The 24,071-nt window shown below is 42.5% G+C and overlaps 1 protein-coding gene across 1 annotated transcript in view; it reads right to left on the reverse strand.

The window, feature by feature from the left end:
- LOC148107425 (small G protein signaling modulator 1-like) overlaps positions 1-24,071 on the reverse strand; it is an 84,531-nt gene that overhangs the window by 35,271 nt on the left and 25,189 nt on the right. Inside the window, 1 exon segment of the mRNA XM_087857153.1 lies at positions 21,571-21,805. Within this exon segment, the coding sequence (XP_087713279.1) occupies positions 21,571-21,805 (235 nt within the window).

Raw genomic sequence — 24,071 nt, forward strand, 5'->3', positions numbered from 1 at the left:
CACAAAAACAGACACACAGACCAATGGAACAGGATAGAGAACCCAGAAATGGACCCTCGGCTCTTTGGGCAACTAATCTTTGACAAAGCAGGAAAAAACATCCAGTGGAAAAAAGACAGTCTCTTCAATAAATGGTGCTGGGAAAATTGGACAGCTACAGGCAAAAGAATGAAACTTGACCACTCTCTCACACCATACAAAAAGATAAACTCCAAATGGATGAAAGACCTCGATGTGAGACAGGATTCCATCAAAATCCTAGAGGAGAACATAGGCAGCAACCTGTAGGACATCGGCCACAGCAACATTTTTCATGATACATCTCCAAAGGCAAGAGAAACAAAAGAAAAAATGAACTTGTGGGGCTTCATCAAGATAAAAAGCTTCTGCACAGCCAAGGAAACAGTCAAAAAAACTAAGAGGCAGCCCACGGAATGGGAGAAGATATTTGCAAATGACACTACAGATAAAAGACTGGTACCCAAGATCTACAAAGAACTGCTCAAACTCAATACACGAGAAACAAATAAACAAATCAAAAAATGGGCAGAAGATATGAACAGACACTTTTCCAATGAAGACATACAAATGGCTAACAGACACATGAAAAAATGTTCAAAATCATTAGCCATCAGAGAAATTCAAATCAAAACCACACTGAGATAGCACCTTCCGCCAGTTGGAATGGCAAAAATTGACAAGGCAGGAAACAACAATCGTTGGAGAGGATGTGGAGAAAGGGGATCCCTCCTACGTTGTTGGTGGGAATGCAAGTTGGTACAGCCACTCTGGAAAACAGTGTGGAGGTCCCTTAAAAAGTTAAAAATTGAGCTACCCTATGACCCAGCCATTGCACTACTGGGTATTTACCCCAAAGATACAGACGTAGTGAAGAGAAGGGCCATTAAGCACCCCAATGTTCATAGCAGCATTGTCCACAATAGCTAAATCGTGGAAGGAGCCAAGATGCCCTTCAACAGATGACTGGATTAAGAAGATGTGGTCCATATATACAATGGAATATTGCTCAGCCATTAAAAAGAACGATTTCTCAACATTTGCTACAATATGGATTGGACTGGAGGCGATAATGCTAAGCGAAATAAGTCAAGCAGAGAAAGACAATTATCATATGGTTTCACTCATTTATGGAACATAAGAAATAGGAAGATTGGTAGGAAAAGAAGGGGAAGAAGAAAGGGGGGGTAAACAGAAGGGGGAATGAACCATGAGAGACTATGGACTCTGGGAAGCAAACTGAGGACTTCAGAGGGGAGGGGGGTCCGGGAATGGGATAGACTGGTGATGGGTAGTAAGGAGGGCACATATTGCATGGTGCACTGGGTGTTGTTCGCAAGTAATGAATCATGGAACTTTACATCGAAAACTAGGGATGTACTGTATGGTGACTAACATAATAAAAAAAATAAAATAAAAAAATGGATAGCAAAAAAGAAAAAATTAAAAGTAATTTGAAAATAAAAAACAAGATTAAATTTTAGTTTCAACATAATCAATACAAATGAGTTGAACTAATCAATTAAAACACAGACATCAATTTGGAATAAAAATTTAAAAAAATAAATTTCTTTATATTAATTATATTAATTCATTATTACTTAAACTGATTAAAACCACATTTTACATATATTCTAGGCAATAATATATATACATGCATGTATATACATATGTATGTATGTATATTATGTGCATATACATACATATGTTTGTATACACATATATACTATATACATATGAAAGGTATTTGAAATGAAACCATCATTTCCCTGACTGTAGCATCAAAAATGTGGCAGTAAGAATCCAATAAATGACATTTCTATCAATAAAATAGCTTATAATTACAAAATTCCTTGATTATACATTTTGTCCCAGACCCTGCTAAATATGTGTATGGGATATTTATTCATGCTACAGATCTTATTAAATATGTGTATAAGATATTCATAGACCCTACTAAATATGTGGATGAGATTCCAGTTCATTCATATAAATTATTCTTTTCCACTGAAATAAGATTCTTGACAAAGTTATTTAATAAGACTCTCTGCATTTTGATTGACTATTGCTGTGTAACAAACTGCTCCAATAATTAATGGCTTATAACAGCAACGATTTATTATTTCTCCTGATTTTGTGGGTTGAATGAGTCCATCTTGGCCATTCCGCTTATATGGAGATGACTGAGCTTACTAGGTTGCTTTCAGATGGTGGTTTGGCTAGGCTAGAAAGTCCAGATAAATCCTGTACACTTCTCTCTGTCTACACGCGCTGCCTGCCTATAGACAGCTTGGACTTCTTTACACTGTAACTATAATACAAGAGAACAGCACAATTTGCAAGTGTTTATAAAATTTCTATTTGTGTGGTGCTTACAATCGTTAAATTGTCTAAAGAAAGTCACAAGGTCAGGCGTAGAGTCAATGTATGAGGGGACCGCACAAGACATAAATACAGGGAGTGGTTCACTGGGGAACAGTTAATAGTAACAACACTATTTTCACCGTGGTACCACCTCACTCAAACAATCAAAATCTAATTAATTGTGTCTCCATGTTTAAAGGCACCTTTGTCTTTGAACCTTTGCTTCTAAAATAGCATCTGCAACGTAACCCAGTTACGTGAAAATTTAGTATTCTGAGTCACTTTCTAATCGCTCCCCCATATATGAGAAACCTAGAAAACATGTTCTTTCCCAAATTATGTTTAAAGTTATGATACGATTTTTGCAATGTGAGAAGTGACCTATGGGACCAGATGACACAGGTTCAAATCCCAACTGTCGTTTAAAATAACTTCATGACCTCAGGCAAGGTATTTAAAACTCTTCTATAAGAATCCAATTTCTCGTTTGTGAAACCAGAGTTAATATACATATGGTTATGAAAACAATGCTTTGTGACACGTTTTGTTTAACAATGAAAATAAGGATGAGAACGAGTATGTTAATAATGATGAAGACGACATTATTGTTAAATGATGATAAGGGGCGTAAACCCAAACCAAAACTTCCTTTCGTTCAAAACTGCCAGCAACGACTGGGAAGTTAAGAGCATTGCTCTAGTCTCACAGTGAATTTTTTTTTTAAGACTTCATTTATTTATTTATTTATTTATTTATTTATTTATTTATTTATTTATTTGACAGAGATAGAGACAGCCAGTGAGAGAGGGAACACAAGCAGGGGGAGTGGGAGAGGAAGAAGCAGGCTCATAGCGGAGGAGCCTGACGTGGGGCTCGATCCCACAACGCCGGGATCACGCCCTGAGCCGAAGGCAGACACTTAACCGCTGTGCCACCCAGGCGCCCCTCACAGTGAATTTTTAGTAAGTTTAACATTGTATATATTTATGCCATCAATTAATATCATGTAAGCCTACTGCACATTACATATGGATTTCAAACTCATTTTCAGCTCTTCTTTTGCTTTATTTACTAAATATTTAGTTGGTACTGAAGTTCTGCAGCTACGGGTCTGCCCATCCTTTTTTCCTGAACATAAATGGTAATATTTCTCCACTGGAATTATTTTGCTTTTCAGTGGAAAACAGGCAATTTAAATGTAAACATCTCTAGGGATTTTTCAGACTGCACAGGATTATTCTGTACACTGCTTACCAGAGAGAGCCATTTAATACCCCGTAACAGAGAGCAGTCCCTGAGTCTGTATCTCGAGGTAATGTGAGCAACTTTGCTTCATTCAGTTCCAGACTAAGGATGCACTTCACGGCAGAGATATGGAAATACTCTCAGGACAAATCTGCTCGCGTGGTAGGTCTAACATCCCACTGAAAATATTAACTTGAAAATGCAAATTTAAAACTATCTGCAGAATGGATTTTTATTTCTCAGATTTGAGAGATATCAAATCATATAAAAATATCATATTTTAAATCCCAACAATTTCGTCTTAAGAAAGCATACCACCAATTTCCATTTGTGAATTCATCTATGTAAGGGATTTTTTTATAGGTAAAAGATGATGATTTTCATTTTGTTTTAAGTGGCATTCAACAATTATTATTGAATAAATCACTCAAATACTAAACTAGACTCCTAAATACACAAAGAACCAAAAACTTTTCTTTTCTACATCTATTCTTGATTTCTTCTTTGGATTTACTAATAAAGTGTATTAAACTACATTAATGACAATTTAAAGAAAGTAGAAAAAAGTAAAACTTGCCAGGTTTTCAAGAATATACTGACGTCGAGGATTCAACTGACATTTTGGATAAGGTTCTGAAAAAGTGACGTATGAGCCCCAATGAGTAACTCAACGATGCGGATTTTCATACTGAGGAATGAGCAAAAATACCTTAGAAATCACCACACTGAATTAGACTAAAAGTGACACATTTTATCAAGGGTCACACATTTTACTGATGAGTTATGATTATTTCATTCAACTTTAAAACGTAACCCACTTCCTTCACTGAAGAGCTCCAACACATATTTACAGCATTTCACCTGTGGTTTATTTTGCAGATAACATTTTCATGTATCAGTAAGCTTAACGGTGGGGTATTTTTCTTCACACACTTCTACTTGGATGACTGCAACTGAAATGCTGTAAAGCATTAGGGTCAACCCTAAGGACCTGTATACATGTGACCATTTTTAAACAAAAACATGGAAATTCCAAATATCTTCATTGATAATCTGTGGCTACGAAGGATTGCTTCTAGTCTTAGGAGTATTGTTTTGAATTCCAGAAATAGAAGTTGATCGATTTTTTCAGCTTCAATAACTGATTCAAATATGGTCAATATAATCCACAGTTATTAGGTTTCTAGGCTTGACCGAGAGTTTGAGCAAGCTGGAACCCTTATGTTGCCTTAGTATCTAGTTTTCTTAATCGAACACTCTAACAATCAGGCCAGCTGTCTTTTGAAGAGATGACCTGGCGAACGTTACAGTAGTCTTAGCAGGGAAAAGATAAGCAAGGCTTCTTTTAACTTATTTCTGGAGCAATGACAACTATAATGAGGACTTTCATATACTTACTTTTAAGTACAAATCATTCACGATCACAGGGACATTGAGGATGGTTACCTTTGCAGGTCAATTTGTTGATGTAACATTAATGCCATTTAGTCACTGCGGATTTAAGTACCTTCGAATTAACCACTAATAGTTGCGAACTTCTGTGTACTTCCTCTTACAAACCCCCTGGCACAGCCTCCAACAACTTCCCACGCATTTCACAGTTTATTCTTAGTGAGAAGTGCTTCTTTCCTTCTGAACTCTCACGTTACGGGCTAAGGAAAATGAGTGTAGTTTTCTTTTCATTGCGGTCTATATCTAAGTACTTCTCACCAGGAGAGCTTCAGAATTTTGCTGTAAGCTAAATGCATGTTTCTCTAAATGGTAGCTTTGACCTGTGAAACGTGAAATGGTTCTTTTAATGGAAAAATTCCCAAATAGCTAAGGGTTGGATAGTTCACTAAATAATTCTTAAAACAAAACTATGATAATTTATACATTCTTTTAATATGTTATATATATATTTTTAAGATTTTATTTATTTATTTGACAGAGAGAGACAGCCAGCGAGAGAGGGAACACAAGCAGGGGGACTGGGAGAGGAAGAAGCAGGCTCCCAGCGGAGGAGCCTGATGCGGGGCTCGATCCCATAACACCAGGATCACGCCCTGAGCCAAAGGCAGACGCTTAACGACTGAGCCACCCAGGCGCCCCAATATGCTATATATTTTAATATATGATATGTTTACCATAGTGATCATTATATTTTCTATAGCAACTATACCAAAGAGGTGGATTCAAAATTTCCAAGGCTCTTGGCTTAGATCGGAACTCAAACATGAAAGGAATTCTTCCAGAGTCAAACCATTTCTGAATCTGTGAGCTTCCAAAAAGACCTCCCTGAAGCTATCGCGCAAATGGAAAAAAAGCTGGAGCTGCAATCCTCACGTCACCCAACGTGAACTGGGTACTGGCCTCTCCCAAGGTGTCTACGGTTCTTCTGAAATACTCTGCAGTATTCTATACACAGTCAACTCTTTGACTCAAGCAGGCATCGGTCTTCTTTAGGAGAGGCTCACAGGCCCACAAGATAGTCATTCAGGATTCTGTCCTCAGGGGACTCCTGTTTTCAGATTCTATGATAGTCTGTGTGATAGGGCCAGAAATGGCGGGCTACTGGTCACAAATGGCTGTGTGTCCATGACCGGAGACGAGGCTGGAGAGGATGGACTGTGTGGCATTCTATCAAGCCAGAGGGAAGGAAGCCAGCCTTTATGAAGTGCCTACTCTCTCTATGTATTTTCCACACATTCTGTATCTTACATAATCCTCACAGCACATGAGCCACTGGAAAGTAGCAGGTACTCGGAGAACGTGTACTTCCTCAGAGCAGTAAGTTCGTCAGAGTGAGTAGGGATTCAAATTCCAGTTGGCCTGGGGCGCCTGGGTGGCACAGCGGTTAAGCGTCTGCCTTCGGCTCAGGGCGTGATCCCGGCGTTATGGGATCGAGCCCCACATCAGGCTCCTCCGCTAGGAGCCTGCTTCTTCCTCTCCCACTCCCCCTGCTTGTGTTCCCTCTCTCACTGGCTGTCTCTCTCTCTGTCGAATAAATAAAATCTTAAAAAAAAAAAAAATTCCAGTTGGCCTGACTCAAAACACCCATGTTAGTCAGTCAGTTATGTGTGAGTTTATTATTTATTTTTACCTCTTCAGATCCCAGACTGATCTGAGCCAGTGAGCGAGTGCTACTTCAAGAGCACAGAAACAGAGAATAGAAGTCCCCTCACCCAGAGACCCCTGGGAATTCACATATTTTCTATGACAATTTTTGCAAGACCAGGCCATTTCCAGCCATAAGAACTTTGACACTTTGATACTAGAGTTTAGTCTGGACCTTTGAAGATGGGTTCAGAGCTAACCAACATTAACTACTTAATAATCTACCCTGCTCTGCAAACAAGGGCACCTGATTGCCAGCCCAGCGTACTCTCAGGCAGGCTCCGGCCTAGCAAAATTTCAGGTAATGATCGCCATACTGCCCGCGGTACCAGGAAGTGTGCTAATCATATTCCCAACTTCTCACTTGGCTTAGAGCCTTGTATGACTTCATAAAGGCCAAGAGTAACAAAAGTTAGTAGACCTGAACTTCAAAGTTCCAAGCCACAAGAAGCTACCCTCCAAAACTTCACTCTTGCGTCTGCCTTGACAATTCTGATTTTAAGCGTGGTTTGGCCACTGGCACTAACCACAGTCTGCAGGACTGGAAGTAGTTACCATGTCGGCTTACCATGTGGCACTGAGTAAATCAACATCTGTACCTTGTTCTTCTTCACTCATGCAGAACAGGACTTATTTTTTTGAAAGGCATACCCTATTAGTGAAGCTGTTAGACTAAGAAATAATCGTATGTAACTGTTCTGTTTTGTTAGCCAAATATTTTATGTAATGTGAGACCAAGTCTTTTTTTTTTTTTTTTAGATTTTTTTAAAGATTTTATTTATTTATTCGACAGAAATAGAGACAGCCAGCGAGAGAGGGAACACAAGCAGGGGGAGTGGGAGAGGAAGAAGCAGGCTCCCACCGGAGGAGCCTGATGTGGGGCTCGATCCCATAACGCCGGGATCACGCCCTAAGCCGAAGGCAGACGCTTAACCGCTGTGCCACCCAGGTGCCCCAACGACACCAAGTCTTATGTATTCCACGGGACTGTCCATTACCTTAACAAAAAAAGACCATGACCTCACACCTACTGTCTCTGAACAGATAGAGGGGTCAAAGCCAGAGACTAATGGTTTATCAGCCATAAAATAGTCATCTAGGGCCTTAGGACAGCCGATAGGTTAGAATTAGTGAGATGTGATTCTGCGAGTTTTTAGTTTTAGGGTTATAAAGAGATGAGACTGGTGTAAACATGAAGATTCCATTTTGCCCTTAAGTGAAGAACAATCTTGGAATTGGTTTTTGATTGTGAACAGAGACAGAGTGTGTCATAAGTAATTCACCCAACCATAGAAAGCAAAGTATACAAAATTACAGACTGTCCTCAAGTACACAGGGACACATAAGGTTAGATTTCTGCTAGAATATGCAAGAGTCAGTGTAAGTTTGAGAGATGGGGTCGAAGACCTAACTGCTGAACCCAGACAAGACATCCTGTGTGATTTGGGGCAAACCACCAAAATACTCTGTTTCATTTGCTAGACCCCTAACACAGAGGTGACAACAGCTACTGCCTTTAGGTCACACATTACATGAATAATCATAGGATCCTTAAGTCCAATTTATTTATTTGTTCAAATTGGTAACGAATCCACATCAGACAAACTTTAAAAGACGCAAAAGTACTCAATAAAAGCTCTCTACTTCTGACACCCAATCCACCATCCCCTTCCAAGAAACGACTGATGGGACAATTTCTTACGTACAGTTTCAGAAATGGTCTGGCATTTACAAGCGCACGCAAACACATACCTTTCTCTGCCTACTGCATTCAGTGCCTTGAACAGTGCTGGACACAGTGGGTAAGGCACAAATATTCATTTAACAGAATTAGTACTATAGGTACTTTTTGCATCTTGCCCTTGCATTCAGATATATCTTGGAAATAGCTGCCTCACTCTTTTCCTTTCCAAAATTCTTCTTTTGGTGTAATATACATACAGGAAATGCACGTGCCACACATGCACAGTGCACTAGGTTTTCATAAACTGAATCACCTAGCTATGCGGCACCCTGATCAAGAAAGGACATTACCAACAGCCTAAATGCTCTGCTCATCCTCACTGCCAGCACACCTTTCACCCTGCACACACCTAGAGTAACCGCTACCCTGACTTCTAAAAACCAATTAGTTTCTCCTGTATTCGTATTTATAGAAATTCAATAATACAATGGGTACCCTTTTCTGTTCACCTTCTTTCCCATAGCCTTTTGTCGGATTAAACTGTATTTTTGTGAGGACATGTAAATCCTTCATTCTCACTGCCCTATGGTATTTCATTGAGTGGAGACACCATCATTGATACATATGTTCAACTGCCAACGGGTATGTGTGTAGTTCCCAATTTGGGGCTATTTTATTTAGTGTACTTGAACATTCTGCACAAACTTGTCATTCCCCTAACAGTGAAACTGCTGAGGCACAGAGGAGGTCCACGCCTAACTTTCCTAGGAACTACTGAACTGCTTTCCAAAATGGTTGTACCGATCGATGTACGCTTCCACGACACGTGAGACTTCCTACAGCCATATGTCCTCACCAATAGCCGGAATGATTCCATGGTTTGGTTTTGTTTAGAGATTTTAGTTATTTATTCGTCAGAGAGAGAGAGAGAGAGAGCACCAGCAGGAGGGAAGGGTAGAGGGAGAGGGAGAAGTAGACTCCCTGCTGAGCAAGAAGCCCGACGCAGCACTCGATTCAGGACCCTGGGATCATGAGCTGAGCCGCAGGCAGATGCTGAACTGACTGAGCCAGCCAGGTGCCCTCCATGGTTTTGTTTGTTCTGTTTAGCTCTTCTGGTGGGGCTGCCATTGTGTTTACAACTCCACGATGACAAATGGAAAGCAGCCACCTTCCAAAGGTTTACTGGACATTTGGATTATCATCTTTTATGATAATCTATTCAAGTCTTTTGCCCATTTTTCTATTGGGTTATTCTTTTCTCTTACTGATTTCTAGTTCTTTACATGTTGGCAATATGATCCGTTGGTCAGACACGTGTACTGGGAATGTCTTCTTCCTTCTGTGGGTTGCCATTTTAATCTCTCAAGGGTGTCTTTCTGTGAACAGAAGTTCTTAATTTTAATAGACTTGGTATAATTTTTTTTTCCTAAGTTAGTGTATTTTGTGTCCCTTTTTAGAATCTCTGCCTATTCCAAGGTCAAGATGTTCTCTTATGCTCTCTGCTTTTTTTTTTTTTTTAAGATGTATTTATTTATTCTTAGAGAAAGAGAGAAAGCGGGGGAGGGGCAGAGGGAGAGAAAGAATCTCAAGCAGGGTCCCCGCTTAGCACAGAGCCGGGCACAGGGCTCAATCTCACAACCCTGAGATCATGACCTGAGCCAAAATCAAGAGTCAGATGCTTGACTAAGCCACCCAGACACCCCTATTGTGCTCTCTTTTGAAAGTCTCCACCTTTCAGACCTTTGGAATCATTTTTTATGGCATGAAGTAGGGGTCCAGTGATCAATTCTTTTGGCATGAGGCAAGGGTCCAGCACATTTTTTCAATATACACAACCAATTGACCCGGCACCATTTTTTGAAGAGATCATCCTTAAACCACCAAATGCCAGTATCATCAGTATCATCTTTAGCAGACACTTTGTCTGTCTGAGCCTGATATTTACATGCATGTGCCATAAATTACTAAACCCATCCCCCACTGACTCACATACATTTTCACATTTTTTTATGAAAATGCTCTAATGAATACACTTGTCCATATATCATTCCCCACATGTGTTACTGTATCTTCAGGATAAACTCACAGAAGTGGAATTGGTAAGTCAAAAGGTATATGCATTTTAAATCAATATTTGATAGAGGTTATACCAATTTTATTTTATTTTATTTTTTTTTTAAAGATTTTTTTTTAAGATTTTATTTATTTATTTGACAGAGATAGAGACTGCCAGTGAGAGAGGGAACACAAGCAGGGGGAGTGGGAGAGGAAGAAGCAGGCTCCCAGTGGAGGAGCCTGATGTGGGGCTCGATCCCGTAACGCCGGGATCACGCCCTGAGCCGAAGGCAGACGCCCAACCACTGTGCCACCCAGGCGCCCCAAGGTTATACCAATTTTAATTGGATCTTTCAGACCACAATGATACGGCACATACAGTATTCTTATAAGACACGGCACATTAGAATTACGCTTATACCAAAGTTCCCAACATTTTCTGAGCCTTTGGATTCCTTTTTCAAAGACAATAAATGTGTAACTATGCTTCGAGTACCCACTGATTGAGAAAAGATATACAAGCATGGAAGTTCATAGAAACTATGCCTCACAATCCTGTGAGATGGAAAAACTAAAATGAATCACGCTGTCATGATGTGGGGGGCAAGCCTTCTCTGTTTATTTGCTTCTGTTCATAAGGGAGCTCAAAGCCTGGCTGGAGAGCTCAGAAACCAGGTAGACGGACGCCAGCCCTGTTCTAGGAGGAGTGTGTTCCAATACGAAGTCCACAGTAGCTCTCGGCCTGAGATGAGGGAGCATATCCTCCCAGTATCGAACTGCCCACTGCCCCTTCCCATCAGAACAGTGCAGGAGGACTGGCATCCCCCACGACAGCAGGGAGCCTTGCTCAGACTTCTCCTAGCTTAAGTGTTCTGAATAAAGCATCACTATTTTGCTCAAAATACAGGTCTAAAAAAAGACCAACGTTCTCTCACTTCCAGGTCAATATTATAATCCTTTATGATCGATACATGACCTCTCCTTCACCCATCAACACTCGGTAAACCATAGTAATATTCATTCTCAAACATGCCTGTAAAGTTGTAAGACTGTCACACTACTTATTAATTTTGCGACTGACATTATTTCAATACCATGGTGCTGGGCGACTGACATTATGTCAATACCATGGACCAAAGACCACTGGGCCCATAGCAGGCCTGAAACATGACCACCATGGAACCCACAGCGTGACTTCTACTTTGCAGGCTCAAACCTTCAAAACATCCTTCCTTCCCAGAACTCTTAAAAAGGGGAAGGTGAACAGCAAAGAAAACCGTCAACAAAACGGAAAGGCAGCCTACCAAATGAAAGAAAATATCTGCAAATCACCTATCTGATAAGGAGTTATCCAATATAGAAAGAAATCATAAACTCAGTAGCAAAAAAAAAATCCAAATTAGAAATGGGAAGAAGATATGAACAGACATTTTTCCAAAGACACATGCCCCAGAGACACATGAAAAGATGTCCAATGTCACGAATCATCAGGGAAACACAAATCAAAACCACAATGAGATATCACCGCAAATCTTTTAGAACGTTATTATTAAAAAGACAAGAAGCAAGTATTAGTGAGGATATGGAGCAAAGGAAAGTCTTGTGTCAGTTGATGGGAATGTAAATTAGTGCAGCTAGTATGGAAAACAGTATGGAGTTTCCTCAAAAATTAAAAATAGAACTACCATCTAATCCATCAATCCCCCTTCTGGGTATTTATTCAAAGGAACACTAACTTGAAAAGATAGCTGCACCTCCATGTTTCATGCATCATTATTTAAAATAGCCAAGATTTGGAAACAAGCTAAGCGTCCACTGATGGATGAATGGATAAAGAAAATGTGATACAGACACACCGGAATATTATTCACCCATAAAAAAGAAGAAAATCCTGCCATTTGCAGGATTATGCTAAGTGAAAGAAGACAGAGAGAGAAAGACAAATATTGTCTGATATCACTTACATGTGGATTGTAAGCAAAAAAAAAAAAAACCCAAAAATGGAACTCATAGATAGAACAGATTGGTGGCTGCCAGAGGTGGGGGATGGGTGGCGATCGAAAGGTACAAATTTCCAATTCTAAAATAAGTAAGTCCTGGGGATGTAATGTACAGCCTAGTGACTACAGTTAATAATACTGTACTGTCTATTTGAAAGTTGAAATTAGCCTTTAAAAGTCCAATTCTAAAATAAGTAAGTCCTGGGGATGTAGTGTACAGCCTAATGACTACAGTTAATAATACTGTACTGTCTATTTGAAAGTTGAAATTAGCCTTTAAAAGTCCTCATCACGGGGCGCTTGGGTGCCGCAGTTGGTTACCCGTGCAACTCTTGGTTTCAGCTCAGGCTGTGATCTCAGGATCACGGGATCGAGCCACCTCGGGCTCCATGCTTAGTGTGGAGTCGGCTTGAGACTCTCTCTCTCCCTCTGCCTTTCCCTCTGCCCCTCCTACTCATGCTATTTCTCTCTAAAATAAATAAATAAATCTTAAAAAAAAAAAAAGGTCTCCATCACCAGGAAAACTTTATAACGATGTGTGCTTATGGATGTTAACTAGACTTAACGTGGTGATCATTTCACATTCTAGACACTTGACACTGTACAAGTGAACTTGCCATCATGTTATATGTCAATGATATTTCAATAAGGGGGGGGGAGAAGATGATTTGATAGCTGGATCTTCTTTATAACAAACCTCCACCTAGAAAAAACCCAGGGAAGACAGACATTTTCCCGTTAGGACTGCGTGGGGTTCAATTACTTGTCAGACCCCTAAGTAGGCGTATAAAGAAACTTGCTCTGTCTGGTTATAAAGAGAGAGGAAGCAGCCAGAAGACAATAGGCTGAAACAAATCTGCTAGTAGACCCATGACTCTGGTTAATCACTTTATGCCTCTGCGGCATATTTTTCCAATATACAAGGATGTTAGCTATGAAGGGATACGTATAGACTCTAGCCCTTAATATTTTGATTCTACACACAAAAAGGCAAAGCTGTCAGATTCTGTAACTCAGATTTATGACTTATAACCAGTCTCCAGCAGGAAAGTCTGGGGAGGGAGAGCCCTATCACTCCAGGCTCAGAGAAAGTACAGACAAAGTACGGCACATCCTGTCCCAGGTACACATGTAACAAACCGGTCAGCAGGATGCATTCTTACGCACCTTGGCTGAGTCAGCCAAGAGCTATCTTCAAGAGGGAATGAATCTCTGCTCCGATCTCTTTTCCTCAAGTTATTTGACAAGATAAAGAATGGATGCCTAGGATTCTTAGAGAGAGAGGGCTTCCAAGGGGTCCAACTACTGTATCTGACATGGGCAGTCCCCGAGTTTAATGGGGTATGGGAAAGTAGGAGAAAATGGCACAATCTGGAAACGTGGATCCATGACTATAAAGCCACTGGAACAACAGCAGCTTTGCGATGGCACAGAGCTTTGGGAAAGACAAAGACCACTTTCGTCTCTTGCTTGGGAACTGGCTGCCAGTAATTCAGACAATCGTTTGAGTCCCGACTGCCGGAGCACACGGCCTGGACATCACTTGCAAAAATAAAATTAACACAACCATCCTCTGCTTTCCCTTGCTTACCCAAATCTCTGCCTCAAAGTCATTTCTTCGCCTGATGTCCAAAGCACATTTTTTTTAACCTCTTACTTTTTTTAAAAAATAATATTTTTTATTATGTTAGTCACCATACAATACATCCCTAGTTTTTGATGTAAAGTTCCATGATTCATTACTTGCATATAACATTTTTAAACTTAAAAATAAAAGCCCATGATTCCTGAGGTATGCTGGATGCTACCTATAAACCAATGTCGAAGGACTGCCAAAGAGGTGTCTGGGTGGCTCAGTGGTTAAGCATCTGCCTTCGGCTCAGGGCGTGACCCCAGAGCCCTGGGATCGAGCCCCACATCAGGCTCCTCCACTGGGAGCCTGCTGCTTCCTCTCCCACTCCCCCTGCCTGTGTTCCCTCTCTCTTACTGGCTGTCTCTCTCTCCGTCAAATAAATAAATAAATAAATAAATAAATAAATAAATAAATAAAATCTTTATAAATAAATAAATAAATAAATAAATAAATAAATAAATAAATAAAGTCTTTAAACCTTACACGGAAGACACATAAAATAAGGTTATGTACTGACCAGTTGATGAAAATGTGACCAGAGGCTCACAGCAACCTGACCTTGAATTTCGCCTAGGAGCGATGGCTCAGTATTCCCTAAGTCAGTGTTCCCAGCTACTTTACAGAATATTAACTTCCACCAATCACAGGGATCTACATTACAACAGAGAGAACGCTGGAGTTGGGCATCATCCTTGCTCTTTAATAGAGAAATGGCTTGACAGGTACCAGATTCTAGCCAGACTCCAGTACACTGCTGTTTTATTTTTGTTGGTGTTATTTTTATAGTTGCTCTTTCCTATGACATGTGATACTGGTTCTCCTTTAGTGGTAGGAATGTAGGATTTTCTTTTGCAATAATTGTTTTCAGTAAAGACAAAAAAAAAAAAAGGTCGCAACATAGAAGATGAACTAGGAAACAGACCAGGCAAACGGGTTGGAATCAGGCATGAAGCTGCTTCACAAGGTCACCTGGACACGGCAGAGATCAAGGTGACAACGAACAACTAAAGTCTGGGGAAACATATGGAGTAGAGTTTTGGCTTGAGAGTAAGATTATACAGCCATAGATGAAAAACGTACCCTCTGTGAGCCTCAGTTGTCTTATCTGGGAAAGGGGACGATAGATGAGAACTACAGCATTATCTCAATTTAATGAAATAGCAGGTAGAGAAGCAAAGCTGAAACTTTTTGGTCTTGGAACCCCTTTATACTCTTAAAAGTTACGAGACTCTCAAAGAGATTTTGTTTATCTGGGTTCCATCTGTCACTATTTACCATATTAGAAAGTAAAACCGAGACATTTTATACTTTTTTACTTAACTAATTTAAAATAATCATAATAGGGGCGCCTGGGTGGCTCAGTCAGTTAAGCAGCTGACTTTGGCTCAGGTCAAGATCTTGGCGTCCTGGGATGGAGCCTCATAGGGGGCTCCCTGCTCAGCAGGGAGTCTGCTTCTGCCTCCCCCTCCCCCCTCCCCCCCTCCTCCTCCACTTGTGCTCTCTTTCTCTCAAATAAATAAATAAAATCTTAAAAATAAAATAATCATGGGGCACCTGGGTGGCTCAGTTGGTTGAGTGACCGACTCTTGATTTCAGCTCAGGGTATGATCTCCGGGTCCTGTGATCAGGCCCCACCTTGGGCTCCATGCTCAGGGTGGAGTCTGCTCGTTCTTCTCCCTCTGCTCCTCCCCCTTCTTGCACACTCTTTCTCAAATAATAAAAGTTTTTAAAAATTTAAATAAATAATAAAATAATCATAATAAACCCAATGCATGTTTTTTGTGAATATGTATTTTTCCAAATAAAAACACTTCTCCAATAATGCTAAGTGAAATAAGTCAAGCAGAGAAAGACAACTATCATATGATTTCTCTCATCTATGGAACATAAGAACTAGGATGATCGGTAGGGGAAGAAAGGGATAAAGAAAGGGGGGGTAATCACAAGGGGGAATGAAGCATGAGAGACTATGGACTATGAGAAACAAACTGAGGACCTCAGAGGGGAGGGGGGTGGGGGAATGGGATAGACCGGTGATGGGTAGTAAGGAGGGCACGTATTGCATGGAGCACTGGGTGTTATACACAACTAATGAATCATCGAGCCTTACATCGGAAACCGGGGATGTACTGTATGGTGACTAACATAATCTAATAAAAAATCATTAAAAAAAAAAACACTTCTCCAAACAAAACCACTTAGGAGAGGCACTGCTTTGCATCTTCGTAAATCTCTTTAATGTCTACCTTCATGAAAGGCAACTGGGTTCTCCCATCGACTTCGGCGTTCAATCTGCTGTGATATCACACTTCATGCAGGCTCTGGGAAACCATATACTCAAGAGAGGGTAGAGTGAAACAGGCCGATAACATCTTAGCATCATAGCCAAAAAAGTTTTCAATCTCATGGGCTCACTGAAAATGTCTCCACAACCCCCACATGTACCTGGAACATACTGAATTAAAGGGTTTTGTAAAACAAAGTAAATTCATAATAAATATTACTTCTCTCTGCCCTTTGTTCTTAGCCTCGATGTTATTAGAACAAGAACACATTAGGGCAAAGACTTCTTCATCAGCTGTACAATATCTAGCAGCACCCTGCCTCTGTAGACAGCTGATCAACAAGGGTTACTTACTACTGCTGCTTACTCTGGTTCAGTAATTAATCTGCCGTGTGATCTTCAGCCAAGGATTTTTAGTCTGTGCTCAAATTCAGAGATCCATGGACTTGAAAAGGGAAAAAAATACATCTCTATTTTCTAACCCTCAGCATGTACCTTAATTATGACAACAGGCAATAGACCCCCCACTTGTACCAAACTGAAATCATAGGTATTTTCATATCATTTCACAGTTACTGCAGATATCTTAAGAAAATCATACATGCTCATCACTAATTCAAAAGTACGGTAGTTATTAGACCTGCCAGGAGATCTTGGTATCTAGTGCACAGATAAGCACGTATATTACAATATCACAAATTTTGAAAAATATCTTGACAGCTGTATTTCAATACAACTGGGTTTCATTTTCAATCCTTCAGAGTTGACTTTGTGTATTTAAAATCATTATTCTAAGGAAGGGATCCACTGGCTTAACCAGATGACCAAGGGAGTTCATGTAGTCAAAAGATTACCTTGTGTTAAGCAATTCACTTTACCTCTTTAGACACTAAGTTCTTCTCTTTAAAGGGAAACTGGACTAGTAATACTAGAGATTATTCTGAGATCCTCCCCCCAAGAGCTGGACGGGAACCCACAGCACACCTGAATGCATTAACAAAGAGCTACAAGGGTCTGCTTTCAATTTTTACACCAGCATTCGAGAATCTACTCTACCAAGCTAAATGCATTCAGATTAATGGGGCCTAGCAGAATCAAACAGAAAGCAAAGATTCTCCCACACTATCTTTTATCACATTATAACAGTAGAGATCACAAATAAGCAATAATGAACTATTTTGCAAAAAAAAAAAATCAACCATCAACATAGTCTGGGGCTGTTATTGATATAAATAGCTTGTTTGGGTGCAGACTTAAACATAAATGTTTCCAATCATCAGAAGAGTAACCTGGATATATACCACTAACATTTGCTTTAAATCTAAATAAAAGTGATTGTACCCTCATATCCTCAAACAGAAAAAAATCAAGAAAGAAAGAAAGAGTGAGAGAAAGAGAGAAAGTAAAGAAGAAAGAAAGAAAGAAAGAAAGAAAGAAAAAGAAAGAAAGAAAGAAAGAAAGAAAGAAAGAAAGAAAGAAAGAAAGAAAGAAAGAAAGAAAGAAAGAAAGAAAAAAGAAAAAGGAAGGAGGAAAGGGAATTTTCCATGGCTATAGGAAGAGCACTTTATTCTAAGCACTTGGCAGGGAGCACTTCACACTGGGATATGAATGGACTAGAACTTTAAAGAAGCAAATCTACTGCTTCTCTCCCTTGATAACACAGAAAACACACATGGGTCATTTAGGCCCTTCTAAATGCTAGAGATTGAGCCAACACAGCTATGTTTAATAACCAAGAAAGCCCAGACAGATTGCATCTCAGTCCCCATAGAAAAATCTGGGCTACGTCAGGAGCAACCAATAGTGGCACCAAGATAATATGAGTAGAGACTGCTAGCTTCACTTAGCAAAATTCAAATTGAGATCAAAGCCCTACCCTCACACAGAGTAGCTGTGAGTCATTGAAATGCTTCAAAATGGCTACCATATGGCTTCCTTCACCCAGAAACGCAATCTGACCAACAGACACTCGTAAGTGATTACTATCCTCCCAAAAGTCCAACAAGCCAATTTTCCTAATTCTGTTTAAGTGAGTCTTTCTACTCTATGCTTCCTTATTTTCTCAACAGCACATCTCTCTCTCTCTCTCTCTCTCTCTCTCTGTCTGTCTCTTTTTACTTGCAAACATGAAGACAGAGTGAAGGCTCTCACTTTCTGCACTTAACTAAACAAAATAAAACTCAAATGGTGGTGAATGGAGGGTTGGGGGGGTGGGAGAGGAACTGCATTAAATCATCACAGAAATTAGGTTAGGGCTTTAGAATGTCACCTCAACACCAAGGACAAGCGGTTACTGAAGACACGCTCTATGCCTAGTACTGTGACAGGAATACAGAACCATAACCTGATTCAGTGAACCCAAGGATAAAAGGGTAAGTAACAAAGGATGGCACAATGTAGTGACTGTGAGGACAGGCGTAAAGGTTTGGGAAGGTCTGGTTCATACCAAATCTGGGGAAGTAATGGCAATGGATTTGAGCCCTGAGGAAAAGGCCGGATTGGGGGGATGGAGAAGTGGGAGGGCACTCTGGACAGGGGACAGGCACAAGAGAGCAAAGTCTCAAAGGAGAGACTCGCCATTGCACATGGCGCAAGAGCAAGGAAGGGCAGTGTCGGCACTGGTGAGTTCAAGAAAGAAGCCAGGAGAGATAAGGTTGGTGGAGATAGGTTGAACCAGATTATCTTAACCTTGAAAATTGGGCTCAATTTAGACTTTACCCTGTAGGCCAATGAAGGCTTCCAAGCAGGGAGGTGTTAGGAACAACAGTGAGTTTTAGGGATAAACAATGGTTGGGGCGCCTGGGTGGCACAGCGGTTAAGCGTCTGCCTTCGGCTCAGGGCGTGATCCCGGCGTTCTGGGATCGAGCCCCACATCAGGCTCCTCTGCTATGAGCCTGCTTCTTCCTCTCCCACTCCCCCTGCTTGTGTTCCCTCTCTCACTGGCTGTCTCTATCTCTGTCGAATAAATAAATAAAATCTTAAAAAAAAAAAAAACAATGGTGATTTATCTCCTCAGCTAATCTGTCCTAACAGTGGGTCCTTTTGTCAAGCCAAGATTAATCAGAATCTATTGTGTCTAGTAAAATAAGTGTGCCAAATTACATCCTGGGGCCATTTTGCTACCACCTATGCCCTGGAAATGTAATTCAAATACCTTTCTCGACTGATGATAAATAACGGGGGAACCTGACCCCAGAATAGAAAAAAAAAAAGTATATTAAAAAGAAAACATGTCATACTTGCTCCTATGACTATGGCAATTAAAACCATATTGGGGGTATGCTTGCATTAACTACACAAAAGTCATAATAGTTTTGGATCCTGTTAAAATTAAAACTGATAAAATTAAACTTTGTAAGTAGTAATTAATGATTAGGCATTGCTAAATATGCTTTAATTTAGTAGTACTCTGAAATGCTCAAAAATAAAGAAATGGATTCCCTCTATCTTAGACCATTTCACTTCCATAACTACTGGCTAGTGCTGGCACCTGCCTGAAGCCCCAGGACCAGGTAGTCTGAGGCAGAAGAAACGCCTACTCATTTCTGAGTTGTAGCCACAGGAGAGTGCAAGGATTCTAAATAAAATTTAAGAGGAAACAAGCTTTTTGGAGCAGAGGGAAAACAAGGAATTATGTATATACAATATATATTATTATATACACAGATACATACATACATAAAGGGTCACAATCAAGAATACTATAGTAAATGTAAAAGGGTCTGGTTGTTGGTTTAACTGACTCGCGGTTACAGAGGTAAAAAGCACCCAGAGGATGTTAAGAGTATCTCTGAAAGAACTCCACTGACAGAAAACGCAGAAGCACGGAAGAGGTTCAGGGACCACTCCTAACTGAAGCTCGGAGGGAAAATGGGGGCAGGAAAGGGACGAAAGTAAAAGATTAAATTACAAATGGGCCCAGTGAATGAACCTGAGAGGAAGTGATAAAATTCTCAACACACACAACTGTTGTTTATTCTAGGGAACCGCCAGGAAGTCTACTTGCCCTTGTAATCGCCGGACTTAAGGCAGTCTTTCCAGGAGACCTCTGCAACCTCGCTCCTGGTTAAAAGGTGCAAGGGCCATGGTTTTTCACCCGGGTCAAAACCAGGCACATCCAGTGTTTCCGATGCAAAACAACACAACAACAATCCCTCCGCGGGTGGTGGGGGTTCTTCCAGGAGGGCTGCTAGGAATGCCAAGGGCCTGGCCAGGACCTGTCACAGTTTTCTTAACAAAATATCCTCATGTTGGGGCGCCTGGGTGGCACAGCGGTTAAGCGTCTGCCTTCGGCTCAGGGCGTGATCCCGGTGTTATGGGATCGAGCCCCACATCAGGCTCCTCCGCTAGGAGCCTGCTTCTTCCTCTCCCACTCCCCCTGCTTGTGTTCCCTCTCTCGGTGGCTGTCTCTATCTCTGTCAAATAAATAAATAAAATCTTTAAAAAAAAAAATCCTCATGTTATCCCACGACGAAACTCGGGGCTCGGAAGGCAGTCTTACACCGTCTCATACACGCTCCGTTAGCGACGAGGGTGTTTGCACAATCAGCCCCCAGCGCAACCACCCCCGTTGCCTGGTCACACACTTCATGTCTCTTCCATCACCTCCACCCCACGACTTCAGTTTCCCATTCAGTTTATAACTGTTAGCAGGGTCCCAGTCCCTGGGAGGAAAGGGGGGCGGGCGGCTTTCTCCCGCCAAACCCTCACTTTGGGACATCAGAGAGAACCCAGGAAGAGGGAAGGCAGAAAGCCCCGGGTCCGCGAGCGGCAACCCGCAATCCGCCGACGGCGGCCGATTACAACTACTCAATGAAACCCCAAGGATGGGGAGGAGAAAGGCGAGCACCCAGGCCCGGTGCCCCAAATGAATGAATAGCAAGCGAGCGCTCATCTTTTGACGTTCCCACCATGCAAAGCGCTGGAGCTCTGGGTTCTGGAGCCCAATTACCAGTCCCGGAGCCCGAGTGCACTCGGATTCCCCAAACCCGGAGGGACGTCCCCAACCGGGAACTGCCGCTGCGGGAGTTGAGCTCTGCTTGAGCCCGCGAGGGCAGCGGGAGCCGAAACCGGTGCCGGGCAGCGCGGGTACCCAGCGGCCCGGCGTCCGCCACCCAACTTTGCCCAAGGCAGGGCCGCTCCCGCGAACTTCGCGGCAGCAGGGCGCGGGCGGGGTGGGGCGAGCACTCACCAACCCCGTACTTCTGCCTCTTGGTCGGGATCCAGCTGGCCATGGCGGCGACGTCGCCCCGCAGCGGCGGCTGCGGCGGCTACAGCTCCTGCGTCCCCGGCAGCCGCCGTGCCGCGCTCCTGCACGGCTCGGGCTCCTCCGCCGTGTTCCGGCAAACTTCGCCGACCCCGCGAGCCGTCTCCCCGCCGCGCCGCGCGCGCGGATTTGCTCCTGCTCCGCCCCGGCCCGCGGTCACCTGCTGGGCCGGGCAGCCCCGCCGTCGCGCGCCCCTCCCTGCGGCGCGGCCCCAGCCCCTGCCGCGGGCCGCGCCCTCCTCCCGCCGGGGCCGCCTCCCCGCCCCGACCCGCGGGCGCCGGCCTCTCCCGCCCGCCCCGGGGCGCTGCGCTCTCCTGGGTTCGCCTCGCGTGCTTCCCGGGAGCGGTTTCCCAGGGCCGACTGGGCTCAGGTTTTTTTCCTTTGAGTGTTTGGCGCCGCCCCCCCCCCCCCCGCCTTCCTCCCCCGGGTTAAACCCTCGAGGTTGGATCCCGGGGGGCGTCGGGAGGGCAGCGCTGGAGGCGCGGGACACACCCAGGGGAGCTGCGGGTGGGCGAGGAGTGCGGGGTCGCTCCCACTGTGCGCCGCGCCTCTGGGGGAACGAGTATAAATTCTTAAGTTGCTACTGGGGCCCGGGCACCCCCAGTGCCTGGCACTCAGCGGGCGCTCAATAAATATTTGTTGAATGAATGAGCAGTTGACAACTGCGTTCACCCCCTGGAGCTTTAACTGACACTGAGAGAGCCGGAAGCCGGACTCCAGGGCAGACGTGATCCCCCCGCGCCACCTTTTATAGCTTTCAAAACAGGCTCATTTACTCTTCGGGTAAATAGAGACCTGATGCGAGGGAGAAAAGCTCCTCAGAAGTGTCAGTTTCCTGGGGGAGATCCGTTGGGAAAAATTCTTTAGAGAGCCTTAACTTGGACATCCTGTACCCCCCAAACACCGGGACTCCTCCCCAGCTGGAGAAATGCACACCCTTATGCTCCAGGGGAAAGTTCGCCCCAAGACCCCCCTTTTCCAAGAGACCAGCAGCCTAAAGAGCATCCCCGCGGAGGCGGAGACGGGGACAGGGCACGTCCAGTCTTCTCTCCTTCACTGATTGCATCCTTTGACCAACAGCCAAATCCAGGGACTGCTCCTTTGAACTGCAGAAGGCTCTTGTTGGAGCCCTCTGAAACCCCTCCTGGAACTCACTTCTTCCTGGAGAGACCTGGGAAATGAAGATGGGATTAGAGACCCCCAGTTGAGGAGTGAAGGGGAGGAACGTTTTGCTACCTGACCCACAGAAGTAAAATCTCAGAGTAAATGACCAGCCGATTTGTGTTCACGGTTTGAGAAAATACCTCTTGAAAGAAATTGTTTTGTCCTTGCAGTCTGTGAAATTTTCCTTGCCTATTTGGAACATGAAAGATAAACACGTAGTAAAAGGGAGTGAAACTTGATTGGAGAATTCGTGCACTGTAACTTTAGTAACTTTTGTAAAACCAGATATGAAATTAAAAAAAAAAAAGGTTTCTCAGAGTCCATAGTCTCTCATGCTTTTTTTTTTTTAATTTCATATCTGGTTTTACAAAAGTTACTAAAGTTACAATGCACGAATTCTCCAGTCAAGTTTCACTCCCTTTTACTACGTGTGTATGGACCACAACTTCTGAGAAACAAACTGCGGGCTTCAGAGGGGAGGGGGGTGGGAGAATGGGATAGGCTGGTTATGGGTAGTAAGGAGGGCATGTATTGCATGGTGCACTGGGTGTTATACGCAACTAATGAATCATCGAACGTTACATCAAAAACCAGGGATGTACTGTATGGTGACTAACATAATAAAAAAATATTTTAAAAAATAAAATAAAAAATGTAAAAAAAAAAAAAGGTCCTGTTCTAGGCGGGTTACTCCTAGCACTCACTTTCTTCTCCATCAAAAATAGGTATTTATTTACAGCATATAGTGATAATTTAAGAATCTGTCACTTTAGACTTAACATCCAGAAGGCATGAAGGCATTCCACCATCTCCCTGAATATATTTTTTCTTTCCCTGCCAATGACATCATGATTAACCTAATGACCCAGGCTAGATAATCTCTTCTTTCCACAAACGTTAGGCACTGTTGTAAGAATGGATCGCAGCAGTGAATACAGTAAAATCCCTACCGTCATAGAGCCTGCAGTCTGGAAGAGGAGAGTAAAACAAACAAAGATATGCCACATGACACTGAGCATGTAGAGACAAATGCAAAGCAGGGAAGAGAGGATGTCTGGGGGGACAGGCTGCTGCTGTTTTATACTGGGTGGTCTGCGAAGGTGACATTGAAGTGTAAGACCAGACAGAAGTACGGATTCCAGGGGAAAGTATTCTGGATAACAGGAATGACAAATGCAGAAGCCTGGAGGCATGTTTAGCAGGTTCCCAAAACTGCAAGGAATCCTGGTCGGTAAGAGGTGAGTGAGGAGCAAACTTGGTCC

The sequence above is a fragment of the Ursus americanus genome, chromosome 30, assembly GCF_024610735.1.
Source record: "Ursus americanus isolate L20-20 chromosome 30, mUrsAme1.1.p, whole genome shotgun sequence".
NCBI classification, from domain to species: domain Eukaryota; kingdom Metazoa; phylum Chordata; class Mammalia; order Carnivora; family Ursidae; genus Ursus; species Ursus americanus.